General features: G+C 41.0%; 1 protein-coding gene across 15 annotated transcripts in view; it reads left to right on the top strand.

Annotated features, from left to right (window-relative positions):
• The window catches only part of PATJ (PATJ crumbs cell polarity complex component), a 395,978-nt gene that overhangs the window by 280,042 nt on the left and 92,946 nt on the right, over nucleotides 1-22,990 (top strand). For 8 of the 15 annotated variants that reach the window (XM_032296822.1, XM_032296813.1, XM_032296815.1 and 5 more), the window contains 2 exons: nucleotides 12,126-12,218; nucleotides 22,780-22,824. In XM_032296822.1, the coding sequence (XP_032152713.1) occupies nucleotides 12,126-12,218; nucleotides 22,780-22,824 (138 nt within the window). The remainder of the gene's footprint in view (nucleotides 1-12,125; nucleotides 12,219-22,779; nucleotides 22,825-22,990) is intronic. The other 7 variants (XM_032296825.1, XM_032296818.1, XM_032296817.1 and 4 more) reach the window with 2 other exon arrangements.

The following is a 22,990-nucleotide window of genomic DNA, read 5'->3' as shown; positions in this document are numbered from 1 at the left end:
TCTTGAACTCCCAGCCTCAGGTGATCCACCCGCCTTGGCCTCCAAAGTGCTTGGATTACAGGCGTGAGCCACCACGCCTGGCCTGTATTATTTGTTAAGCACTCTTTTGGACATTAGAGATCTAGGTGTAAATAAAACAGATAAGACTTCCTACCAATTTGTTATCTTTCTCATGGTTGAAGAGAGAAAGATACAAATTAAGAAATAAATAAACCAAGAGAATTCTCATATAGTGGTCAGTGCCTTGGAGAGAATAAAGTGGGGAATGTGACTACTTTGCTTAGTTTTAGAGAAGGCCACTTGTGTAGCCAAAATACAGGTTAGTCACCTACTGCTTGCAGAGTCCAGTTAGCAAGAAGGGGTCTAGTATAAAGAAGGTGGTTTATTCCAAAGCTAGCTTTGGGGAAGGAATACAGGCTTCCTGCTTTAAGGGTAACTGCTTCAATTTTGGAGCAGAAAGCTGGCACTTTTAAAAGGCAGGGGAGGTAATGAGCAAGGGGGAGGGCCACGAACTGGCTCCAGTGCCTTAGCTACCTGGCAGTCAAGCTGGTAACTGCTCGTGCCTTCTTGTGAAGGACTAGGTCAGATTCTCCCCAGGTGGAAGAGAGTTTCATATCTCTTGAGGCAGTCTCCTGGTCGAGCGGTGGAAGCCCATAGAATCAGCTGTTATCTCTCCAGGCAACCTTCTGGTGGGTGAGGGTTTCTTTCTGGATCTCTCCCAAGCACACAGTTAGATGAATTTGCTCTATAGGAAGTGTCTGGTGAAGGGGAGGTAAAAGGCTATATTTGCATTTCTTTTTGAGATAGAGTCTCACTCTGCAACCCAGGCTGGAGTGCAGTGGCGTGATCGTGGCTCACTGCAACCTCTTCCTCCCAGGTGTCAAGCCATTCTCCTGCCTCAGTCTCCCAAGTAGCTGGGATTACAGGTGCCAGCCACTGCACCCAGTTAATTTTTGCATTTTTAGTAGAGAAGAGGTTTCACCATGTTGGCCAGGCTGGTCTTGAACTCCTGACCTCAGGTGATCTGCCCGCTTGGGCTTCCCAAAGTACTGGGATTACAGACATGACCATATATTTACATTTCTAAAGCACTAAGTAGGAAGTGGGGAACTGGGGGAATGAGAAAAGGAGAGAGAAAAAAAATAATTATCTCTTAGAAAAATGGTAGTACTCGGTTACACTTGGGCAAGGCGAAATTTAAAGAAAATAAAAATTAAAAGAAAAAGCCAGACACTCAAATATAAGAGGGAGGAGTCTTCCCTGCTCAGCGGATAGAAATAGCTCTCAGGTGAGAATAAGCTGGGGTGTGTTTGAGGAATATGGCTGGAAGCATATTGGGAGCTGGGAGAGCAGTGAGTATGAGACAAGAGGGAGAGAAAGACTATGTAAGTCAGAGTTAGAAGTTTGGGTTTCATTCTATATGCAGTGGAAGCCACTGGAAGGATTTAAACAGGGGAGTGACATGACCTCATACATAGTTTTAAAGGATCCATCTGGCTATTTAGGGGAAGAAAAATAACTTTTTTCTTCAAACCTCATAGGTTCTTAGTTGGAATGGAGCCTTGTAACAAAAGATAGATTAACAAGAGAAAAACGGAAGTTTAATGACAGATGTATTTCTAATATACATGGCAAACACCCAGGGAATGAGTAGTTCTCAATGAGGTGGGTTTAAATTCTAGCTTAAATAGCATCTTCAACAAAATGATAAATGTTTAGAGAAGTGACAAGGCAAAGGAAGAAGACTTTGTTTCTAGGGATGGCAATTTGAGGGACTGTAAGCAACTGGCAGATAAAGGCTAGTTGGTATGGCTTGTTCATGTGGATTCTCCTGGTACCGTCTCCAGGGGATAAGAGTTCCGTGTTGTCTTCAGGGGTTAACCTTTGTTCTCCCTGGTACACATGGAGGGAGATGTCTTTTATATATGTCTATGTTGTCCTGCTTTTAGACAAATAGAGGGAGAGCAGAGAGTTTTCCTGCATCTGCTTCTACCTAATTGCCTTCAGCTCAACGATCCTTCCTTTTTAGAGTGGCATATTCTCATCTCCCACAGCTGCTAGGTAGGGAATGGGTTGGTAGGAAGGTAAAAGTAATATGCTAAAAGGCAAAAGCCCAAGTGAGGCCCTAATGTGGCTTGAATGAAGTGTTGGTATTGGAAGCAAAGAAAAGTGAGCAGATTCTTGATGTTTTGCAGGTTGAGTCAAACTTGATTAATTAAACACAGGGGCTGAGGGGAAGTAGAGAATCATGGATAAACCTAGATTTTTGGCTTGAGCAACTGGGTGGATAGTGGTACTATTTACTAGAGTCTCTTGAAGAATAGCTGTTTTGAAAATTTAGAAGACTGATTTTATTTTTAAATAAAGCCAGCTAGTATGTAAAATAAAAGGTACAGGCTAGTATGTAAAATAAAGCAGGCTAGTATGTAAAAAATATTATAAAGTATAAACAATGCCAGTCTTAAGTTTCAAGAACGTTATCATAGTATCTTAATCAAATTTATGTACCATTATTTCTATTTCATTTTCAAAAATAATGAAATCACGTTAGGCATTTAAATGTATAAATAAAGAGTAAATCCCTTTGTGTAAAAGCATATGCTGTGTGGGCTATGTTTCTATCGAATCATCACAATTTGATTATGTTTTGGAGAGGGCTTTTTAGTTCCTCTCTGGACTGTTGGCTCTAGTAACTACTACTACCAAATGATGAATGCCACCCCTCCTGTGGGTGGTGTGTGAAGACTACACACATGCTCTGTTTCCTGACCACTTTCTTCCCTTCTCATTTGCTTGTGTGGACCCTCACTATATCTTTTTCCCCCTTGGATGTTTCTAGTGAGTACTTAAGCATAACTCATCCAGCATATGGCTAAAAGAGACAGCTCATTTAAATCATAACCAAATAGATGAAATAGAGCCATATCATTACTAAATTGGACCTGATAATAATAATTCAGCATTATTAAGTAGCACTTTTATTATGTGCTAATGGTATCTCATATTTATTTCTCTATTCAGGAAATGCTTATTGAGCTATTTTTTTTAAGACAAGATCTTGTTCTGTTGTGCTAGAGTTCTGTGGTGCTGTCATGGCTCACTACAGCCTCAAACTCCTGGGCTCAAGTGATCGTCCTGCCTCAGCCTCCCAAGTAGCTGGGACTATAGGCACATACTACTATGGTTGGCTACATTTTTAAATTGTTTGTAGAGACTCTCACCATATTACTCAGGCTGGTCTTGAACTCCTGACCTCAAACAGTCTTCCCACCTTGGCCTCCCAAAGTGCTGGGATTACAGGCGTAAGCTATTGAGCCTATCCTTATTGGGCTCTTATTATGTGTCAGTGTTCTAGACCCAAAGGGTATAGTAGAGAACAGAATGGTTTCATGCAGTTCTGTGCTAGTAGAGTGAGCAAAAGTGCTAATAGAACGTTGAACAAGAAGTCTGATGATGTGGGTTTCAGCCTTGGCTCTACCAATTACCTATGGGCTTATAACCTTGATAGAGGCAGGTAACCTCTCAAAATCTGTCTTTTTCTGTAAAGCCAGCTTAATAGCCTCCCCTGCCTATGTCAAACGGTAGTTATGAGGGCCAGGTGTAAAAATATTTTATCCCTACAGCTATATATATTTATAAGGGATTATGATGCAGTGCTTGTGGTAATTATAGTATCATTGGTGCAATTCTGCAACATAGTGATGTCAGCATAAGCTCAGATGCCAGGCAGGGCCAAGTCTTCATCTATATTCTACCATTTACTAGCAGAGTGAACTTGAGCCAGTTACACTCTGTAAACTTCAGTTCCTCACATTTAAAATGGGTTTATGGACTTGTTAGAAGTATTAAGTAATGTTTATAAAAGGCTTGGCACTATTCCCGGCACATGGTAAGACCTCATTTTTGTTGTGATTGTACTCATAGCCCTCTAGTAGAACTCCCAGCTTCCAGCATCTTCCACCTTTAATAGTTACGTACAAAACAGGATTTTTTTTCCTTTTAAAAACTAACTAAATTGATCAAGAAAAATTGTGTATATTTATCACATACAACATGATGGCTTCTTTTTGTTTGGTTTTGGTTCTGTGCTCTGTTGCCAGGCTGGAGTACAGCGGCATGATCTCAGCTCACCGCATCCTCAACCAATCTTCCATCCTCAGCCTCCTGAACAGCTGGGACTACAGGCACGCACCACCATGCCTGGCTATTATTAAAATTTTTTGCAGAGACAGACTCTCACTGTGTTGCCCATGCCCAATCTGCTGGGCTCAAGAGATCCTCCCACCTCAGCCCCTCGAAGTGCTGGAATTACAGGAGCGAGCCACTGTACCTGGCCAACATTATGCTTTGAAATACGTGTATGTTGTAGAATGGCTACATTGTGATAATTAACATATGTATTCCTCATATCTTTGTTTTTGTGGTGAGAACAGTTAAAATCTACTTTCTTAGAGATTTCCAACAACATAATACATTGTTATACATTATTATTAGCTATGGTCACCCTGTGGAACAGTAGATCTCTAGAACTTATTACTCTAACTGAAATTTTACATCCTCTGACCAACATCTCTTCAGCCGCCACCCTATCCACCAGCCCCTGGTAATCACCGCTACTGTCTGCTTCTATGAGTTTAACTTTTTAGATTCCACATTTAAATCCCAAAGGGTCTGAATTTCATTTTTTGGTTTTGGAGCTGTTGAAGGCATTTTGAACAATGAAACAATCCAATCAAGGCTGTACTCAGGTGGATTAGTCTAACAGCAATATTAAAGATATCTCGAAGGGGGAAACCCAATTAGGAAGCCATTGCTGTCATCTAGTAAGAGGTACTGAGGGCTCAAATAACTTGAGTTCTGAGATATTTATTCCATTTATTGGCAGTACAGCCTAAATCTTTTGGAATACCTTCACACAAACAAGGACCTCCTTTTTTCTTTTTTTGCTTTCTTAGAAGTTGTGCTTTTCTGAGTACTAACTGAGGTGGAACAGGCTTCATAAAGATCGGGGAGGTTGGTCACACAGGGAGTTCCATTAGCGTCATTTCCATTTTATTTTAATTGTGCCCTGCCTTCTAGAATTCTGAGTAGCCTAGTAAATATGCTCATGTTTGGGGTTAGAAGAAAGAAATTTAATTTGTCACATTTGGTAAACAAGGCTTTGCAGAAGGAAATGTTTGTGAATTTAGGTTGGCAATGAGACTAAAATCGTTTTGTGTTTTTCTAAAAGAACATTGGATTTAGAAAATTTTGTGTTTTTCTAAAAGAACATTGGATTTAAAATCATTTTGTGTTTTTCTAAAAGAACGTTGGATTTAGAATCGGCCAGGCACGTTGACTCCTGCCTGTAATCCCAGCACTCTGGGAGGCCGAGGCAGGCGGATCACCTGAGGTCAGGAGTTGAGACCGTTCCGACCAACATGGTGAAACCCTGTCTCCACTAAAAATACAAAAATTAGCTGGGAGTGGTGGCAAACATGTGCCTATAATCCCAGCTACTCAGGAGGCTGAGGCTGGAGAATCACTTGAACCCAGGAGGCAGAAGTTGCAGTGAGTCAAGATTGTGTTGAGAATGAGCCACAGAGTGAGACTCCATCTCAAAAAAAGAAAAAAGAAAATATGGGAATGACAAAATTTGTACTAAACATACGTTTTATTTTTTAAAAAACTTTCAATCCTATTAGGGCTACGTAATTGCTATTTTTTAAAATTTACTTAGTATCATTTTAAGTCAATGAAAAGGAAAACAGATGTATATAGTAATATACTGTTATTATGTTATGTGAAGAAACAGGGTAGGGAACAAGACTGTTGAACATTTAACTGATTAGAAATGTTTTTTCAATCCACAATAACATCCTTAACGAATCTAACTTTTATTGAAAGTCTACTCTCAAATAAAATACCATTCTTGCTATCAAGATTTCACTGTTCAGTTTGAAGAAAACTGTAGACAAATGGTGGATATTTAAAAAAAAAAAACAAAGAGTTTAAAATAATAAGCATTATCACTTCTGCAATCACTTATGTGGAAGATTTTGGGAGAGCCCAGGGGAGGGAATTTGGAGCTTCCTGAAGGTCTGAAAATGACTAACCTCAGTGGGGGCTGATCCACAAACCTTACAAGTCCTGCTTTTCTGTTTGTTCATCAACAAAACATAATTAACTGTGGAATCCACTGACTGTGGTCTCATGGGGAGAGATTGTTCTTCTTAAGCCGCTTGGCTGAGCAGGCAGCTTTGGACAGGTGGTTTGAAGATCAGCAAGAGATGACAGGAACACCCAGCCATCCAGATTAGCTGAGTCATCTTGGGTGTCAACTGGCCCCCATCCATCAGCCAGATGGCCGTCAACCACTCTAATGCACTTGTGCCTTAGAAATCATGCTGCTGACCTGTTTTTCCTTTCTCATCTCAGACTCTTTGCTATTTTCCAAGCTCCTGGTGAGTTGGGGTTTTTTGAAGACTCCTTACCTCATGAGCCATTCTGTTCTCAGAGCAGAATCCACATTGTTGTGGCCAGGTACTGGGGTTCATGCCTGAAATTCCACCACTTTGCGAGGCTAGGGCAGGAGGAGTGCTTGAGCTCAGGAATTCAAGACCAGCCAGGGTAACATGGTGAAACCCCATTTCTACAAAAACTTAGCCAGGCATGGTGGCACACACATGTAGTCCCAACTACTTGGGAGGCTGAGGTGGGAGAATCACCTGGGCCCAAGAGGTCGAGGCTGTCATTAGCTGTGATCATGCCACTGCACTCCAGCCTGGGTGACAGTGATTAAAAATGAAAAAGGAAGAAAGAAAGAAAGAGAGAGAGAGAGAGAGAGAGAAGAATCCACATTGTTTTCTGTGCCTCATTTTAGCATAAACACCCTATTACAAACTTTAGCTCTCCTAGAAAGTACATGCTTTATTGCTAACCTCCATCAATTCCAACTTCCTTTTTGCCTGACTCCCAACTCCATCTAGATTTGGACTTCAAACCCTCCTCTACGGAGTCATCTCAGACTAAGAAGAACAAAGGGGAGGCATAGTACGGTTAAAAAGAGTACAAAATTCAAAGTGAGACAGACCTAGGTTGAATATCAAAATAAATCAGGCAATGGGAACGAATGAGGCTCAGATGCTGGATTCAAGGATCTTTCAGTCCCATCGGGAGATCAGTTCTGTACTACATAATTAGGACACAAAAGAGATGATGTAAAGTGACAGAGGAGGTTCAGGTAGAATGTTAAAATTTAGAGGAAGGAGCGATGTCCCCCAGCTAAGGAGAAGGAAAAGATAAATGGAACAAGTGGCATTTGAGACCTGGCTTTGAAAGATACATTCTGCTTCATTTGACCCTCTAGTTTCTAAGTATGGGATGTGGTGTAGACGTAGAGTGTTGTTTTTTGTTTCTGTTTTTGTTTTTCTTTTTTTCCAAGACAGAGTCTTACTCTGTCGCCCAGGCTGGGGTGCAATGGCATGATCTCTGCTCACTGCAACCTCTGCTTCCCGTGTTCAAGCAATTCTCCTGCCTCAGCCTCCCAAGTAGCTGGAACTACAAGCGTGCTTCACCACGCCCGCCTAATTTTTGTATTTTCAGTAGAGATGGGATTTCTCCCTGTTGGCCAGGCTGGTCTCGAACTCCTGATCTCATGATCTGCCCACCTCGGCCTCCCAAAGTGCTGGGATTACAGGCATGAGCCACCGTAGCTGTGGGTATTTTTTGTTTCTGTTCACATCTTAATGGATGCATAGACCGTTTGGAACCTAGACTGCTTTGCCCATGTTTTCTTATATTTTACAAGTTGACACATCCCTTAAACAGCTGTTATCTCCTCTACTTTAGTATTCATTTTATAAAGACCAAGAATACTTCATTTTCAATATGCATATTGCTGAAAAATGTACAAGTAAAGATTCCTCTAATTTATTTAAGGAACACTTTCCTTTCCCTAAGGAGACATGTGTGTAATTAGATGAATAGTTTCAGCTGACACATCTTCATGTGAAAAGCTCATCTGGGACCACAGGTGGTCGCCATTTGCAGGGTTACTAGAGGAAGCTTTGGGTTTGTTCTACAGTCTAATGTGCTGCAATTATAAACACTGACTATTTCAAAGCTCCACTTGGCCACCATAACCTCGCCAGGCCTTCTTCAGGGGTTCCCACAGCTTGCAGAACTAGACACACTAAGCAGTTTGGATATTACAACTTTTCCATAGATTAAATGCTGATTTTTTTTTTTTTTTTTTTTTTTTTTTGAGACAAAGTCTTACCCTGGTGCACAGGCTGGAGTACAGTGGCTTGATCTCAGCTCATTGCAACCCCGGCCTTCTGGGTTCAAGTGATTCTCCTGCCTCAGCCTCCCGAGTAGCTGGGATTACAGGCACATGCCACCATGCCCAGCTGATTTTTTGTAATTTTAGTATAGACGGGGTTTCACCATGTTGGTCAGGCTGATCTCGAACTCCTCACCTCATGATCCGCCCATCTCAGCCTCCCAAAGTGCTGGGATTACAGGCATGAGCCACCGCACCCAGCTTAAATACTGATTTTTAAAGGATAATTCATTTGTTTAGAATTTCTGTTTCTAAAACTTACCACTGTCAAAAATGCTGAAAATCTGTACGTTTTCAATATTTATTAACTTGGGTATGTTTATTTTATATGATAACTCCTTGATTATCCAAAATTCACTGAGAAGAGGATATTCTATCTAATACAATTTCCTGGTTAAAAAAAACACTAAGACATGTTTTAAAAAATCCATGGTGTATTAACAATAATTTTTTGAAAGATTGTGAGTCTTATCTTCTGTAAGATTAGCTATCAACACTCAATACTGAAAAGGAAGAAGGAGAGAGAAATGAGAGCATCATTTATTGAGGGCCTACCATGGCCCTTTCCCAGCTTTGAATCTTGGATCTACCTCTTACTACCTGGAGTTGTTTAGTAAGGTATTTAAAATGTATCATTATCCTCATTTATGAATTGGGATCATGGTGGTACATTCCTGTATTAGGTTATTATGAAGACTGTATGAGATAGTGCAAGAGTAAGGAATCTGCTTCAACAGAAAGCTAGAAACAGTTCTGTCAAATTCACATGGAAAGAGAAAGAAAGAAAAGGCCAGGCTTGGTGGCTCACCCCCGTAATCCCAGCACTTTGGGAAGCAGAGGCAGGTGGATCACTTGAGGTCAGGAGTTTGAGATACCAGCTTGGCCCAACATGGTGAAACCCCATCTCTACTAAAAATACAAAAATTAGCTGAGCATGGCGGCAGACACCTGTAATCCCAGCTACTTGGGAGGCTGAGGCAAGAGAATTGCTTGAAGCCGGGAGGTGGTGGTTACAGTGAGCCAAGATTGTGCCACGGCACTCCAGCCTGGCGACAGAGCAAGACTCTGTCTCAAAAAAAAGAAAGAAAGAAAAGAAAAGAAATGTTATTTTAAAATGATATTTAAAAGCTAGAAACAAAAGTTAACTGTACCTGGTGTTATGCACATAGATATTTTACATGTTAACTCATTAATCTTTAAAGCAACCTTATAGGGTAGTATTTTTAATCTGGTATCTTATCTGCACTTTAAAAATAAGTTGCAGTTACAGAGTGAGCATCTCAAATTTGAAGTTAGAAATGCTCCAGAATCTGAAGCTTTTGAGCACCAACATGATGCTCCAAAGAAAGCACTCAGATTTCAGATTTTCATTTCAGCTTTGGGATGCTCAGCTGGTAAGTATAATTCAAACATAACAAAATCTGAAAAAATCTGAAGTCCAAAACATTTCCAAGCATTTTGGATAAGAGTTACTTAACCTGTACTCAGGTTTGAAAGCAACTTGCTCTAAGTCATATAATTCTAAGTGGCAGATTTGAGATTTGAACCCAAATTTACCCAATTGTAAAGTCTACGCTGCTTTCTTTAATTTTTTTTTGTCCTTTTTTAGGTGTTTCTCATAGTCTTCCTTTATGTTTAAACAAGCAATAATATATGATAATTCTCCTCTAATCAACAGTATGGAAATAATTAATGCAAAAATTACCCTTTTCCCAGCTTCACTCCCCAGAAGTAAGCAATCACACACACACACACACACACACACACACACACACACACACACACACACACACACGGAGTATGTTTCTTTCTGAAAAGATTATTGTAGTTTAAATTCTCTCAATGGTGTATAAAAATTCCTGTTTCCCTGACATTCCCATTCCCAGAATTGAATGTTCTTTTCCTATTCTGTTATCTATTTGATAGTTGAAAGAATGTTCTCTTGGCTGGGCACAGTGGCTCAGGCCTGTAATCCCAGTAATTTGGAAAGCCAAGGTGGGTAGCTCAAGAGGTCAGGAGTTCAAGACCAGCTTGGCCAATATGGTGAAACCCCATCTCTACTAAAAATACAAAGAAAAAAAAAATAGCCTGTTGTGGTGATGTGTGCCTGTAATCCCAGCTACCTGGGAGGCTGAGGCAGGAGAATCACTTGAACCCAGGAGGCACAGGTTTCAGTGAGCCGAGATTATACCACTGCACTCCATCCTGGGCAATAGAGAAAGACTCCATCTCAAAAAAAAAAAAAAAAAAAAAAAGAATGCTGTCTTTGCTTTAATTGTATCAAATTATGAGTGAGATTGAATGTCTCAAAATCAAAACAATTTTCCCTATAAAGTATTTCAACCAAATTTGTTGTAATCCCAGGATGGTGGTGATTAAAACTAAAAGTTCAGATAAGTACAATATGGATATTCCATTTATCATCCTTATTCTTCCTTATACACCCTCAGAAAGTAAAGCAACTTCTTGTTAGTTAACTGTAACATTTAATGTGTCACAATTCAGTTGAAGAGATGCCTAATGTGTTTTAGATTTTTAGTGGTATGTATTATTGCCAGGTGTCTCATTTATGTAAATACATATTTTCAGGAATCTGCAGGAAAAAGTCACGAAAGAAAACAAATATTCAGTGCATTCATTGATTCCACCAGTGTTTAGTGGTTTCCACGTGCCAGGCATGGTGATAGGACTCGATTTCAGAAATGAACAAGACACACTTTGGGAGGCTGAGGCAAGCAGATCACTTGAGGTCAGGAGTTCAAGACCAACCTGGCCAACATAGCAAAACCCCATCTACTAAAAATACAACAATTAGCCGATGTGGTGGCATGCACCTGTTATCCCAGCTACTCAGGAGTTCGAGGCACAAGAATCACTTGAACCTGGGAGGTGGAAGTTGCAGTGAGCGGAGGTCGTGCCACACTGCATTGCAGCCTGGGCAACAGAGTGAGACTCTGTCTCAAAAAAAAAAAAAAAGGAAAGAAAGATTTATTTATTAAATTTTAAAGACAGATTTTTTTAAATTAAATAAATAAATAAAAGAAATCAGCAAGACAAACCCAGTCTCTTATCTCAAGCAGTTTAGTCGTGTACAAAAAACAGTCAGCTGACTCGGTGAGAAAGCTTGAGCTGGAAGTAGCAGAATGGCTAACTCAGGCTGGCTGAAGTGAAAGGAAATGTACAAGCTCTCACAGAGGGTGGTTAAGGATAAGGCTGTGTTTGCTCAATCCAGTGACCTAGTTTTGCCATCAGAGAGCCAGTTCTCTCTCTCTCCCCCTTTGCTTTGTCACCCACAGGGTCAGCCTCGTCCTAAGGCTGGTTCCCTCCTTGTCATGGGATGGCTGTCAATGAAGACTTGGGCTCATGTTCTCTTTTTAATTTGGGAGGTATAGGGACTTCTTGTGGCTCTCATATGATTAAGGAAGAACTTTTCCACACATCTCCAGCAAATCTCTCCTTATATTTCTTTGGCCAGAAATGATAAAATCTATTCCTGATCTGCCCATTCCTGACAAAATCATTGGGAAAAGAATAAGACTATCCTAGGCAATCACGCCTGCACCTGAAACAGAGGGTAGGGACCAGCTTTCCCTAAGGTCTATCTGTAAGCAGCAGAGATAGATATCTGGAAGAACAACGAAACAGTCTTCTGCTAGAAAGAAAGAAAACAGAAAAGTCTTCCTCAGAGGAAACAACATCCGCCACAACCTACAAGGGGCAAATGAGGTTGAGCATCTATACAGTTCTAGGGAGTGTGAGTCAAGAATGACATCTTTGCCGTTTTCTTTTTAATGTTCCCTAGGATCAGAGCGGCACCGAACCTATTAGTAGTGAGGAAGATGGCAGCTTCGAAGTTGGCATTAAACAATTGCCTGAAAGTGAAAGCTTCAAACTGGTGAGAATCTTGAGTATTTTTCATCTTGTATTCTTTTTAGGATGTATCACTTATATTTTGTACCACCTTGGAAAGAACCGCCTATCATGTTTGCTTCTGTCGGGAATCTTGGTCTCTGAGACGAGAAGCTGTTACATGTAGTGAATGACCCACTAACTCTGAAGAACACAAGCCTCTCTCACCTTGTTGTTGACACTTGAATTGTGCTGTCTGGGATTAAGGAGGCAGTCTCTCCTTTTTTTTTTTTTTTTTTTTTTGGTCGAGTCTCACTCTGTCACCCAGGCTGGAGCACAGTGGCATGATGATCTCGGCTCATTGCAACCTTCACCTCCCAGCAATTCTCCTGCCTCAGCCTCCCGAGTAGCTGGGATTACAGGTGCACACCACCATGCCTAGCTAATTTTTATATTTTTAGTTGAGACGTGGTTTCGCTATGTTGGCCAGGCTGGTCTCGAACTCCTGACATCAGATGATTCGCCCACCTTGGCCTTCCAAAGGCTGGGATTACAGGTGTGAGCCACCGCGCCCAGCCTGCAATCTCTCCTTTAAATCTGCTTTGGTTTTTATATGGCCAGTGCTGTGCTTAATTAGTCCTGGAGGCACAAGAAAATATCTTAAATTTATTCCATTGATTCCAAGCAAAAGATACTTAAACTTATCCAGGGGCTAGGGCATTAAAAGAGAGGCAGTTTTAAAGAACTCTTTCTCCTCATATACTCTAATGTTTGATATTCTGTTATTTAATAGTTATTGAACATTTGTTGTATATCAGATACTGTGCTATGTTCTGCATGCATTTCCTGTTCTTTGATTTTCCTACACATGAGGAAACTGAGAGTTAGAGAAGTTGACTAACTTGCCAAAGGCTTCTAGCCAGTGTGTGATAGGCCAGGAGATGGCTCCCCAACCCTCTGACTCTGTGGCTTGGCTCATCATCTGCTTTTCTGTTTTGTAGCCTAGCACTTCCAGGGTTAGACTACAAATTCTAGGAAGAAATGTAGGCTTTTTTCCCTCTGTGTTTAAAAATGTCCTATAAATCTCAAAGAATGAATCACTTAGGAGTATCATCTAACTCTGACTTCAAGACAGCCCAGAGTTGTTCATTTTACTTCAGGACATTTGAGAAATCATCCATTTATCCTCTTTCAGGTTTGAGAAAACATATATTATGACTGCCACAGATTGCCTATCCTAGAAAGTGAGCTGATTCTGGCGGAAGGGAAAGGATATTTCAGCAGAGTGGAAATTGTAATGGGCCACTCATGGATAAACCCTACATGGGACTTGAGACCCCTGGCATTAAGAATAGTAGCTGTTTATTTACCAGAGATTGACTTTACAAAAAAAGAGAAAAAGAAGAAAAAGAATAGCAATAAAAAAATTATGACCTCTCTTTCCAAAAGATAGAGTGCATATTTGCCCTAAATAGAAATGAGGAACATCAACTAATTTCAAACCAAAAGCCACTTTACTAAAAATATGTTAACTTGTTCTTGTTGGCACTGTATCTCCCCAGTCATATTAGGGGAAAGTCTTTTAAAGCAATGGAATTTTATAGATAGGGATCCCCAATTTCATCCACAGAGGAAATGGTAAAAAGAGTGAGAATACTCTCTTGCTTGCTGAAAGAGTCTGGTAGTCCCAGCCAGGCTCATGTGCAGACCCAAGGTAAAAGCCATCCATCATCCACTCCCAGTTCCCAAGTAAGCAATGCCAGTGACAGGGCTCCAAGTGTCAAGCCAGTGAAGAGGCAGAGGGCCTGGAGGCCTGAGAGTCATTTCTAGATAATGTTTCATACCACGCTTCACCAACAATTGCAGGCTTTCCCAAGCCCATTGGCGAGTGTCTGTCTTTTTCCACTCTGTTCCGTCCCTTCCCCACCTTCTCTCCTTTTGGTCCTGAAGTTTCTTAATCACTGTTTTCAGTAGAATCTATGCATGGTCAAGTTCAGAAAGGAGAGATAGCCTGAATTTGGATAACTTTTATAGCATAAATATAAATGGCTTACCATAAAATATTATTTAAGAATGTCTTGGAGAAGTCACTTCTCCAAGCCTCAGTTTCCTCAGCCGAGGAATGAAAGTAATTAGGATGCTATTAGGAAACAAAGGGGCTACAAAATATAAATCACAGAGAAGAGTGTAAAGCAAATGCTTAGCTTAGTAAGTTCATTCATTCATTCATTCATTCAATAAATATTTGCTGAATACCACTATGTTCCAGGTACTGAAGATACAACGAAATGTACAAAAATGCCTTCCTTCTTGAACTCATTCCACAGCTGGAGGGGGAAGGAAGATGGACAGCACATCAATGAGTAAAATGTTGGATTGAATCATATGAAATTGCCATTTTTGTAGGTAAAAATTTCATATGGTTCAACCTAATGTATACACAAATGTTGTCTGATGAAGTATTAATTCAAGAGAAGCTTGTGGGCCGGGCGCAATGGCTGACGCCTATAATCTCAGCACTTTAGGAGGCTGAGGCAGGTGGATCACAAGGTCAAGAGATGGAGACCGTTCTGGCCAACATGGTGGAACCCCGTCTTTACTAAAAATACAAAAATTAGCTGGGTGTGGTGGTGTGTGCCTATAGTCCTAGCTACTCAGGGGAGGCTGAGGCAGGAGAATCGCTTGAACCTGGGAGGCGGAGGTTGCAGTGAGCTGAGATTGTACCACTGCACTCCAGCAAAAAAAAAAAAAAAAAAAAAAAAGAAGATAAGCCTAGTTTAAGACCAGCCTAGGCAACATTGTGAGACTCCATTTTTATTTAAAAAAAAAAAAAAGAAGAAATTTGCTGAGTGTAGTGGCAAAGCACCTGTAATCTCAGTTACTCAAGAGGCTGAGGTGGGAGGCTTACTTGGGCCTGGGAGGTTGAGGTGGCAGTAAGCTGTGATCGTACCACTGGACTCCAGCCTGGGTAACAGAGTGAAACCCTGTGTTGAAAAAAAAAAGTTACTTTCAGAGCTAAACCGTGGTCTGTGCATACTCCAGTGCTATTTTCAGTATATTCCTTTGGGGTTGGCTTTGGTCTATATCTCAGTAGCTCCAGATGCATAGCCAAGGAGTTTCTAATAATTTCAGAAGGTATTCCATTTCTCTAATTGGTGAAATAACTTTTTTGTAGATCAGATGATGGTTTGTGAAACAGACTCCAGTTGTGAGACATTGGTGGCAGGGAGGTGTCTGGTATCTATTTCAGAAGTCTAGGTGAGAGCCTTTTATAAGCCTTTTGAAAAGAACTTTAATGGAACTACTTGTGCAGAGTTTTCCAATTTGTAAAACAGTTTCATCTATAATCTCATTGGCTTAATTTTTTTAATATTTAAGTTTTTTCTAAAATGATATTTAGTTGGTTTGTATCTTACTCAGTATTATTCCCAAAGTAACCATATGGAGAAAGAAGGACAAGGATTATTTACCCCAGATTTATACATGAGACTTTATCTGCTCAGTGGAAGATCAAAAAACTAGAAATTGGGATAAGTAGGACTCACGCTGAGAGCTCCATGACATCCTGGTAGCTTGCTGACCTCAAAGCTCAAGAATCCCTAAAATAATTAATCTTTTGGATATAAACTTACATGTTTATAATGTTCAGAATATCTATGTTCATATGCTCTTTCGAAGCAGTATAATTAATTTTTTTTTTTGACACCGAATTTTACTCTTGTCACCCAGGCTGGAGTGCAGTGGCAGGATCTCGGCTCACTGCAGCCTCTGCCTCCTGGATTCAAGTGATTTCTCCTGCCTCAGCCTCCCAAGTAGCTAGTATTACAGGCATGTGCCACCACACCTGGCTAATTTTATATTTTTAGTAGAGATGGGGTTTCACCATGTTGGACAGGCTGGTCTTGAACTCCCAACCGCAGGTGATCTGCCAGCCTCAGCCTCCCAAAGTGCTAGGATTACAGGTGTGAGCCACCATGCCCAGCCTGATTAAATTATTAAGAGTGCAATCACTAGAGCTAGACTACTTGGTTTCAAATCCTGTTTCTGCTATTTGTTAGCAATTATAACCTTACAGAAATGACTTAACCTCTCTGTGACTCAGTTTATGCCTCTGTAAAATGGGAGGAAAAATTAAAGGAGTTGATAACAGTAAAGTACTCCTTAGAACCATGTCGGAGTACGCTGTAGTCCCTGTTGAAGAATGAGTTGTTGTTAATGAGGACGATGCTATCATTCTGATTAAAGCATTAAGGGTTAGCCATAAAAGAAACAACTATTCCGAGTGAAGCATTAAGGTATAGAAAAGTTGGAGTGAGTTTTTCTACCTGAAAAGCACAATTACTAATGTATTAGGGTTCTCCAAAGAGACAGAACCAATAGGATATATGGATATCTGAGAAGGGATTTATTAAGGGAATTGTCTCACATGTTTATGGAGCCTGAGAGGTCCCGCAATAGGCTGTCTGCAAACTGGAGAACTAGGGAAGACAGTGGTATGATCCAGTTCCTGAGAACCAGGGGGCTGCTGGTAAAAGTTCTCTGGACCAAAGGCTGGAGAACATGGAGTTCTGATGTGCAGGGGCAGGAGAAAATGGTGTCCCAGAAAAAAGAGTGAATTCACCTTTCCTCTGCCTTTTTGTTCTACCTGCCCTCAGCTGATTGGATGGTACCTACCCAAACTGGATGGAGGTGGATCTTCCTTGCTTTGTCCACTCCTTCAAGTGCCCATCATTTCTGGAAACACCCTCCTAGATACACCCAGAAATAGTCTTCTACCAGCTATCTAGATGTCCCTTAATCTACTCAGATGGACACCTGAAGTTCACCATCATAGTTAATATATTCTAAGCTCTTTAACACGTGCTGACTTATTCACATAACAATTGTATGAAGTTAATAGTAGTGTCATCTCCATGTAAGAGATGAAGCACTGAAACGTTAAATAAGCTTTGGAGCCAGGCACAGTGGCTCCGGTTTTTGATCCCAGCTACTCAGGAGGCTGAAGTAGGGGGATTACTTGAGGCCAGGAGTTTGAGGCTGCGGTGAGCTATGACAATGCCCCTGCACCCTAGCCTGGGTGACTGAGTAAGATCCCATCTCAAAAAAAAAAGTTGTGGCCAAGGTGGGTGGATCACCTGAGGTCAGGAGTTTGAGACCAGCCCGGCCAACATGGTGAAATGCTATCTCTACTAACAATACAAAAATTAGCTGGGCATGGTGGCAGGTGCCTATAATGCCAGCTACTTGGGAGGCTGAGGCAGGAGAATCGCTTAAACCCCAGGAGCAGAGGTTGGAGTGAGCCAACATTATGCCACTCAGGGCAAGAGTGAAACTCCGTCTCAAAAAAAAGTTGCCTAAAATCACCCAATGAAGCCAAGGCTCAAATTGCAGGTTACTATAATTTGTTTGTTTTTAAGTCCCACTCTGTCACCCAGGCAGGAGTGCAGTGGCGCTATCTCAGCTCCCTGCTCTGCAACCTCCACCTCTGAGGTTCAAGCAATTCTCGTACCTCAGCCACCTGAGTAGCTGAGAACACAGGCCTAGCTAATTTTTGCATTTTTAGTAGAGACACGGCTTTGCCATGTTGGCCAGGCTGGTCTAGAACACCTGGCCTCAAGTGATCTGTCCACTTCGGCCTCCCAAAGTGCTGGAATTATAGATGTGAGCCACTACACCCAGCCTCTATTTATATGAAATATCCAGAATAAGGCAAATCTACAGAGACGGAAAGTAAATCAGCGGTTGCCTGTGACTGAGAGTGTGGAGTGAGTACCAGGGTATGGGCTTTCCTTCTGAGATTATGAAAATATTGTAAATGTAGATCGTGATGTTTCACAGCTCTAAAGATAGTAAAAGCGTTCGCTTGTGCACCGTAGATGAGTGCATGTTACATACGTTAGTTGTATCTCAGTGTTAAAAATAAAAACAACTGGGAGAAAGAGGAAAAAGGGGAAATGGAAATCAAATCAGAAATGGTGAAGTAACTCACATATATCCTGTCCGCCTCTTGGAATATTTTTCAAGTATTTAATAATCTGTACCCTAGTAGATAAGGCCTAATTTCTTTATCCATCAAATTAAAAACCTAATTTTATCTTATAAATTCTTGCATTCTGCTTGTTACTACACTTTATGCTAGGTCCTTGGAAGATGCTCCTGAAAGTAAACATAAATTTACTTTCATAAGTTTATATAAGTTTACTTTCTCTTGTATTGCTTACAGCCTCCCAGGAGAGAGAAATAATGTCACAAGCAGATTGAAACCTAAACTCTTTTTTTTTTTTTTTTTGAGACAAAGTTTCACTCTTGTTGCCCAGATTGGGGTGTGATGGCATGATCTGGACTCACTGCAACCTCCACTTCCCAGGTTCAAGTGATTCTTCTGCCTCAGGCTCCCAAATAGCTGGGATTACAGGCGCCTGCCACCATGCCAGCTAATTTTTGTATTTTTAGTGGAGACAGGGTTTCACTATGTTGACTAGACTGGTCTGGAACTCCTGACCTCAGGTGATCCGCCCACCTCAGCCTCCCACAGTGCTGGGATTGCAGGCATGAGCCACTGCTTCTGGCCTGAAACCTCAACTCTAATCAAATCTAAGAATTTGATTATAGAGTGTATAAAAGGTGATTTGACCTTGAGAGGGAGGGTACCCTGGGGAGAAATTTGAAGGAAAAACCAACAATAATTGGGAATGGAACAAAGTAAAAAACAAAGGAAGGTTTTAGGCAACCTTAGAGCCTCTGAGAGTCTGATGAACTGAAAATCTGTGTTTGCCAGATGGGTGAGATGGAAGCAAAATTGGAGGGGTCAGCAGCAACCAGGCTGCATTAGGCAATGTGACCTCCCTGTTGATGCCAGTGGGAGGCCACAGAGGTCTGCAGGAGATGACTCCAAGTTCACTGTAGCTGCAGTGTGGGATCAGATAGACAGGCCAGAATGGGCACTGATGCCCTGATTGAGAGTTGATTGAGGCAGTGACAGTCCACAAGAGATGGTGGAAACAGTATATATTCTCATATATATTTTTGCAAAATATCTTTGTCTTCTTGCAAAAATCATATAAAATATACATGCTTGACTCTTCAGCAAGGCAATATATGGGTTTACTAGGTAAGTTTCACAGAGTTGTCAGTAAAATAATTGACATGCCTTGCCCCCAGTATGTAAACCTTGTGTCTATAAGTGGTCTTTAAAGCTTTCCTCTGAATGCAGGTTTAGAGCTATTTAAATGGCAATTGCCATAGTATCCGGGGCTTCAGAACAAGCCTAATCCCAAAGCTTGGCCAGGAGCCCAAGATAACTGTGTTAGAAGTGCCCCAAAGAGATGTGCTTACTGTACTTCCCCCTTTTTGTACAACTGTATGGGAGCAGTGCACTCGGTATGTCAAGTGACACTTGTCATTACAGACCTGGTTTGTGTACAGCTGCCTCAAGAACATTTTAGAAAGCCGGGCGCGGTGGCTCACGCCTGTAATCCCAGCACTTTGAGAGGCCGAGGTGGGTGGATCACGAGGTCAAGAGATCGAGACCATCCTGGTCAACACGGTGAAACCCCGTCTCTACTAAAACTACAAAAAATTAGCTGGGCATGGTGGTGCGTGCCTGTAATCCCAGCTACTCAGGAGGCTGAGGCAGGAGAATTGCCTGAACCCGGGAGGCGGAGGTTGCGGTGAGCCGAGATCGCGCCATTGCACTCCAGCCTGGGTAACAAGAGCGAAACTCCGTCTCAAAAAAAAAAAAAAAAAGAACATTTTAGATTTTTCAAAAATTTTCAGAGCGTTGTGATTTCTCCAATTTTCAGTGGTATTTGTCTTTACTGTTGTCTTTCATTGTGAAATATAATTTCTGACCCTTAGGGCAAGAATACAAAAATGATAGTATTCCAGACCACTCAGGGCAGCATTCTTCTTGGAGTTTCTTTGTGGAGATTTTAGAATTTACAGGGTAGAAAGATGCCTGAAGAAACATTAATTGTTTTCAGGGTGACTTATCAGTAACCTAAATGAGCTGTGACATGGAAATTCACACTGCAGCTGACAGTGTATTTTACCATTTCAGAGTCCTTGTCAGCTAGAATACCAACATTCTTTACTCTCCACCTTGATACATTTGATCCATATAAAAAATTTATACATACTTATTAAACAGTGAGTGTCACATGTTACAAATAACACTGGTATTGCCACATGGATTGGGAGCACTTGCTTTTCCAGATGAAAAAGGCTGTCAGATACAAATTGTGGCCTCTGAAGTCTGAACAGATTAAATCCTGCCTCTGGGAAAGTGGCTTATCCTGTCTGCCTGTGTTTCTTCATCCAAAAATTAGAGAAGGTGGTGCTCACTTCTTTGTAAGGATCAAGTATGATTTTGTTTGTGGAATTTCTGACACAGGCTGGGTGTGGTGGCTCACGCCTGTAATCCCAACACTTTGAGAGGCCGAGGTGGGTGGATTATGAGGTCAGGAGTTAGAGACCAGCCTAGCCAACATGGTGAAACCCCATCTCTACTAAAAATGCAAAGGTGCCTATAATCCTAGCTACTCTGGAGGCTGAGACAGGAGAATGACTTGAACCCAGGAGGCGGAGGTTGCAGTGAGCCAAGATCACGCCACTGCACTCCAGTCTGGGAGGCAGAGCAAGTCTCCATCTCAGAAAAAGAAAAGAAAAGAAAAGAAATTTCTGACAGCATGTGGCATGCAGTAAAATCTCAGTTAGTGGTACCTATCATTAATACCAGATTTTGCCTATATGAAATGTAGGTGTGCCAGAGCTCTCATTATTCAGTACACATTTTCTTAGACTCTGTGCAGTGTGTCAAGCTCTAGGCATGTAAAGATGATAAGTAAGACCTCTTTCATGTCCAGGAGCATGCTACACTCGGTCTAACGCCAAGGTCACAAGCTGGTTGTCAGGAGTCAGATTCAGCCCACAAATGTGTTTCATTTAGTCTACGCAACATTCTTAAGATGTTTGAGCTAAGAGTTTTATGAATCAGGAGATTTTCCATAAATATCCTGGTTTCCATTTTCCACTGGAAATGGACCAGCGTTCCAAGCTGCCCCTCAGTTACATACTCAGTTTATCTCAGTCCCTGCCTTTTCATCCTTCTGTAACGCAGCCTGCTTCCCTGACAGCACCACCTGTAGGTCCCACGTCTGCCTGCCTGGACTAATCCTAGAGACAGAACTATGGGCATGCACATGTAGTAGCAGGAGGTGACAAACCACCAAGTCACCAAGGCAGCAGGGGCTGGCTGGCAGAGGGCCTTGTGGACCAGGAGAAAGGACTTCATACCACGGGAAGCGTTTAGAATGGTTTTCAACAAGGGGTTATAAAGATGAGATTAAGCTTTTGAAAAGATCTTCTGGGTGCCCTTGGAAAAATCAGTTAGGCCAGGTGCAGTGGCTCACGCCTGCAATCCCAGCACTTTGGGAGGCTAAGGCGGGCAGATCACTTGAGGTCATAAGTTTGTGACCATTCTAGCCAACATGGTGAAACCCAGTCTTTACTAAAAATATAAAAATTAGCTGCGCATGGTGGCACACACCTGTAATCCCTGCAACTCAGGAGTCTGAGGCAGGAGAATTGCTTGAACCTGGGAGGCGGAGGTTGTGGTGAGCTGAGATCACGCCACTTCACTCCAGCCTGGGTGAGAGAGCAAGACTCCATCTCAAAAAAAAAAAAAGAATCAGATACATTGGTCAATTTTGCAAAGAAAATTTTATATATATATATATATATATATATATATAAAATTATATATAATGATTAATATATAATTGTAATTATAAATATATAATCATTATACATAATTAACACTATATTTGTATAATTTATAATTATATGTATTATATATATAAGTGACGCTACAGTGTGATGATGCAAATGTAGCTCCCAAAGTACTGGGATTACAGGCGTGAGCCACCATACCCAGTCATTCAACTTTTATTTATATTCTATAATAGCTTTAATAATATCATTATACCTAATTATAATATATATAATATATAATTAATTGAATTATGTATTATATATAATTATATAATATGTATAGAAATAATAACGAATCAGTTAGAAAATGTCAAAACTGAAGTCAGAAAGAGAGTTGAAAAGCTATTAGAGTAACTGAGATGAAAGTTAATGATGACTGAAACCAAGGATCTGGCCAGGACAGAGAAATATAGACAGATTTTCAACATACACAGGAGTCAGAGTGGACAGGACTTGATGGTTATACAGATACGAAGGTTGAAGAAGGAGGAGGCAAAAATGATTCTCAGATACATCATGGGCAGCTGACTGGCTGGTTGGTTGATGCTATTTACTGAGAAATGAAACAAGAAGAGGAGCAGATTTGTGGTGAAAGAGGATACCTTCACTCTTGACTGTTTTTAGATGTCTCTGTAAAACAAGAAACATCTGTGTCACTATAATGGGCAGTTTAAAATGTGATCTCATTTATCCTGATGGAAACAGCAATAATAACAACAATACCATCCACCTGGATTCTATGTTTATTTGTTAGGAACTGAGCAGAAACTATTGATCTCCACCTCTGTGTTTCCCATAATGAAAGCATTAATACTATCGTCATCTCCATTTTGCAGATGAGGGACCAGAAGTTAACGTGCATGCCCGAAGACTCAGAGCCTGTAAGTGCTATCGTAAGGATTCAGAACCTATGTATTTCACTCAGCTGACTTTTTTTTTTTAATTTCAACTTTTATTTTATTTTTTATTTAATTTTTGAGACAAGGTCTTGCTCTGTTGCCCAAGCCAGAGTGTGGTGGCACACACATAGCTCACTGCAACCTCAAA

The sequence above is a fragment of the Sapajus apella genome, unplaced genomic scaffold (genome assembly GCF_009761245.1).
Source record: "Sapajus apella isolate SASKATOON/1434 unplaced genomic scaffold, GSC_monkey_1.0 scaffold36, whole genome shotgun sequence".
Classification (NCBI taxonomy): domain Eukaryota; kingdom Metazoa; phylum Chordata; class Mammalia; order Primates; family Cebidae; genus Sapajus; species Sapajus apella.
Note: the sequence above shows the minus strand (reverse complement) of the source record. Positions and strands in the feature narration are given on the sequence as shown.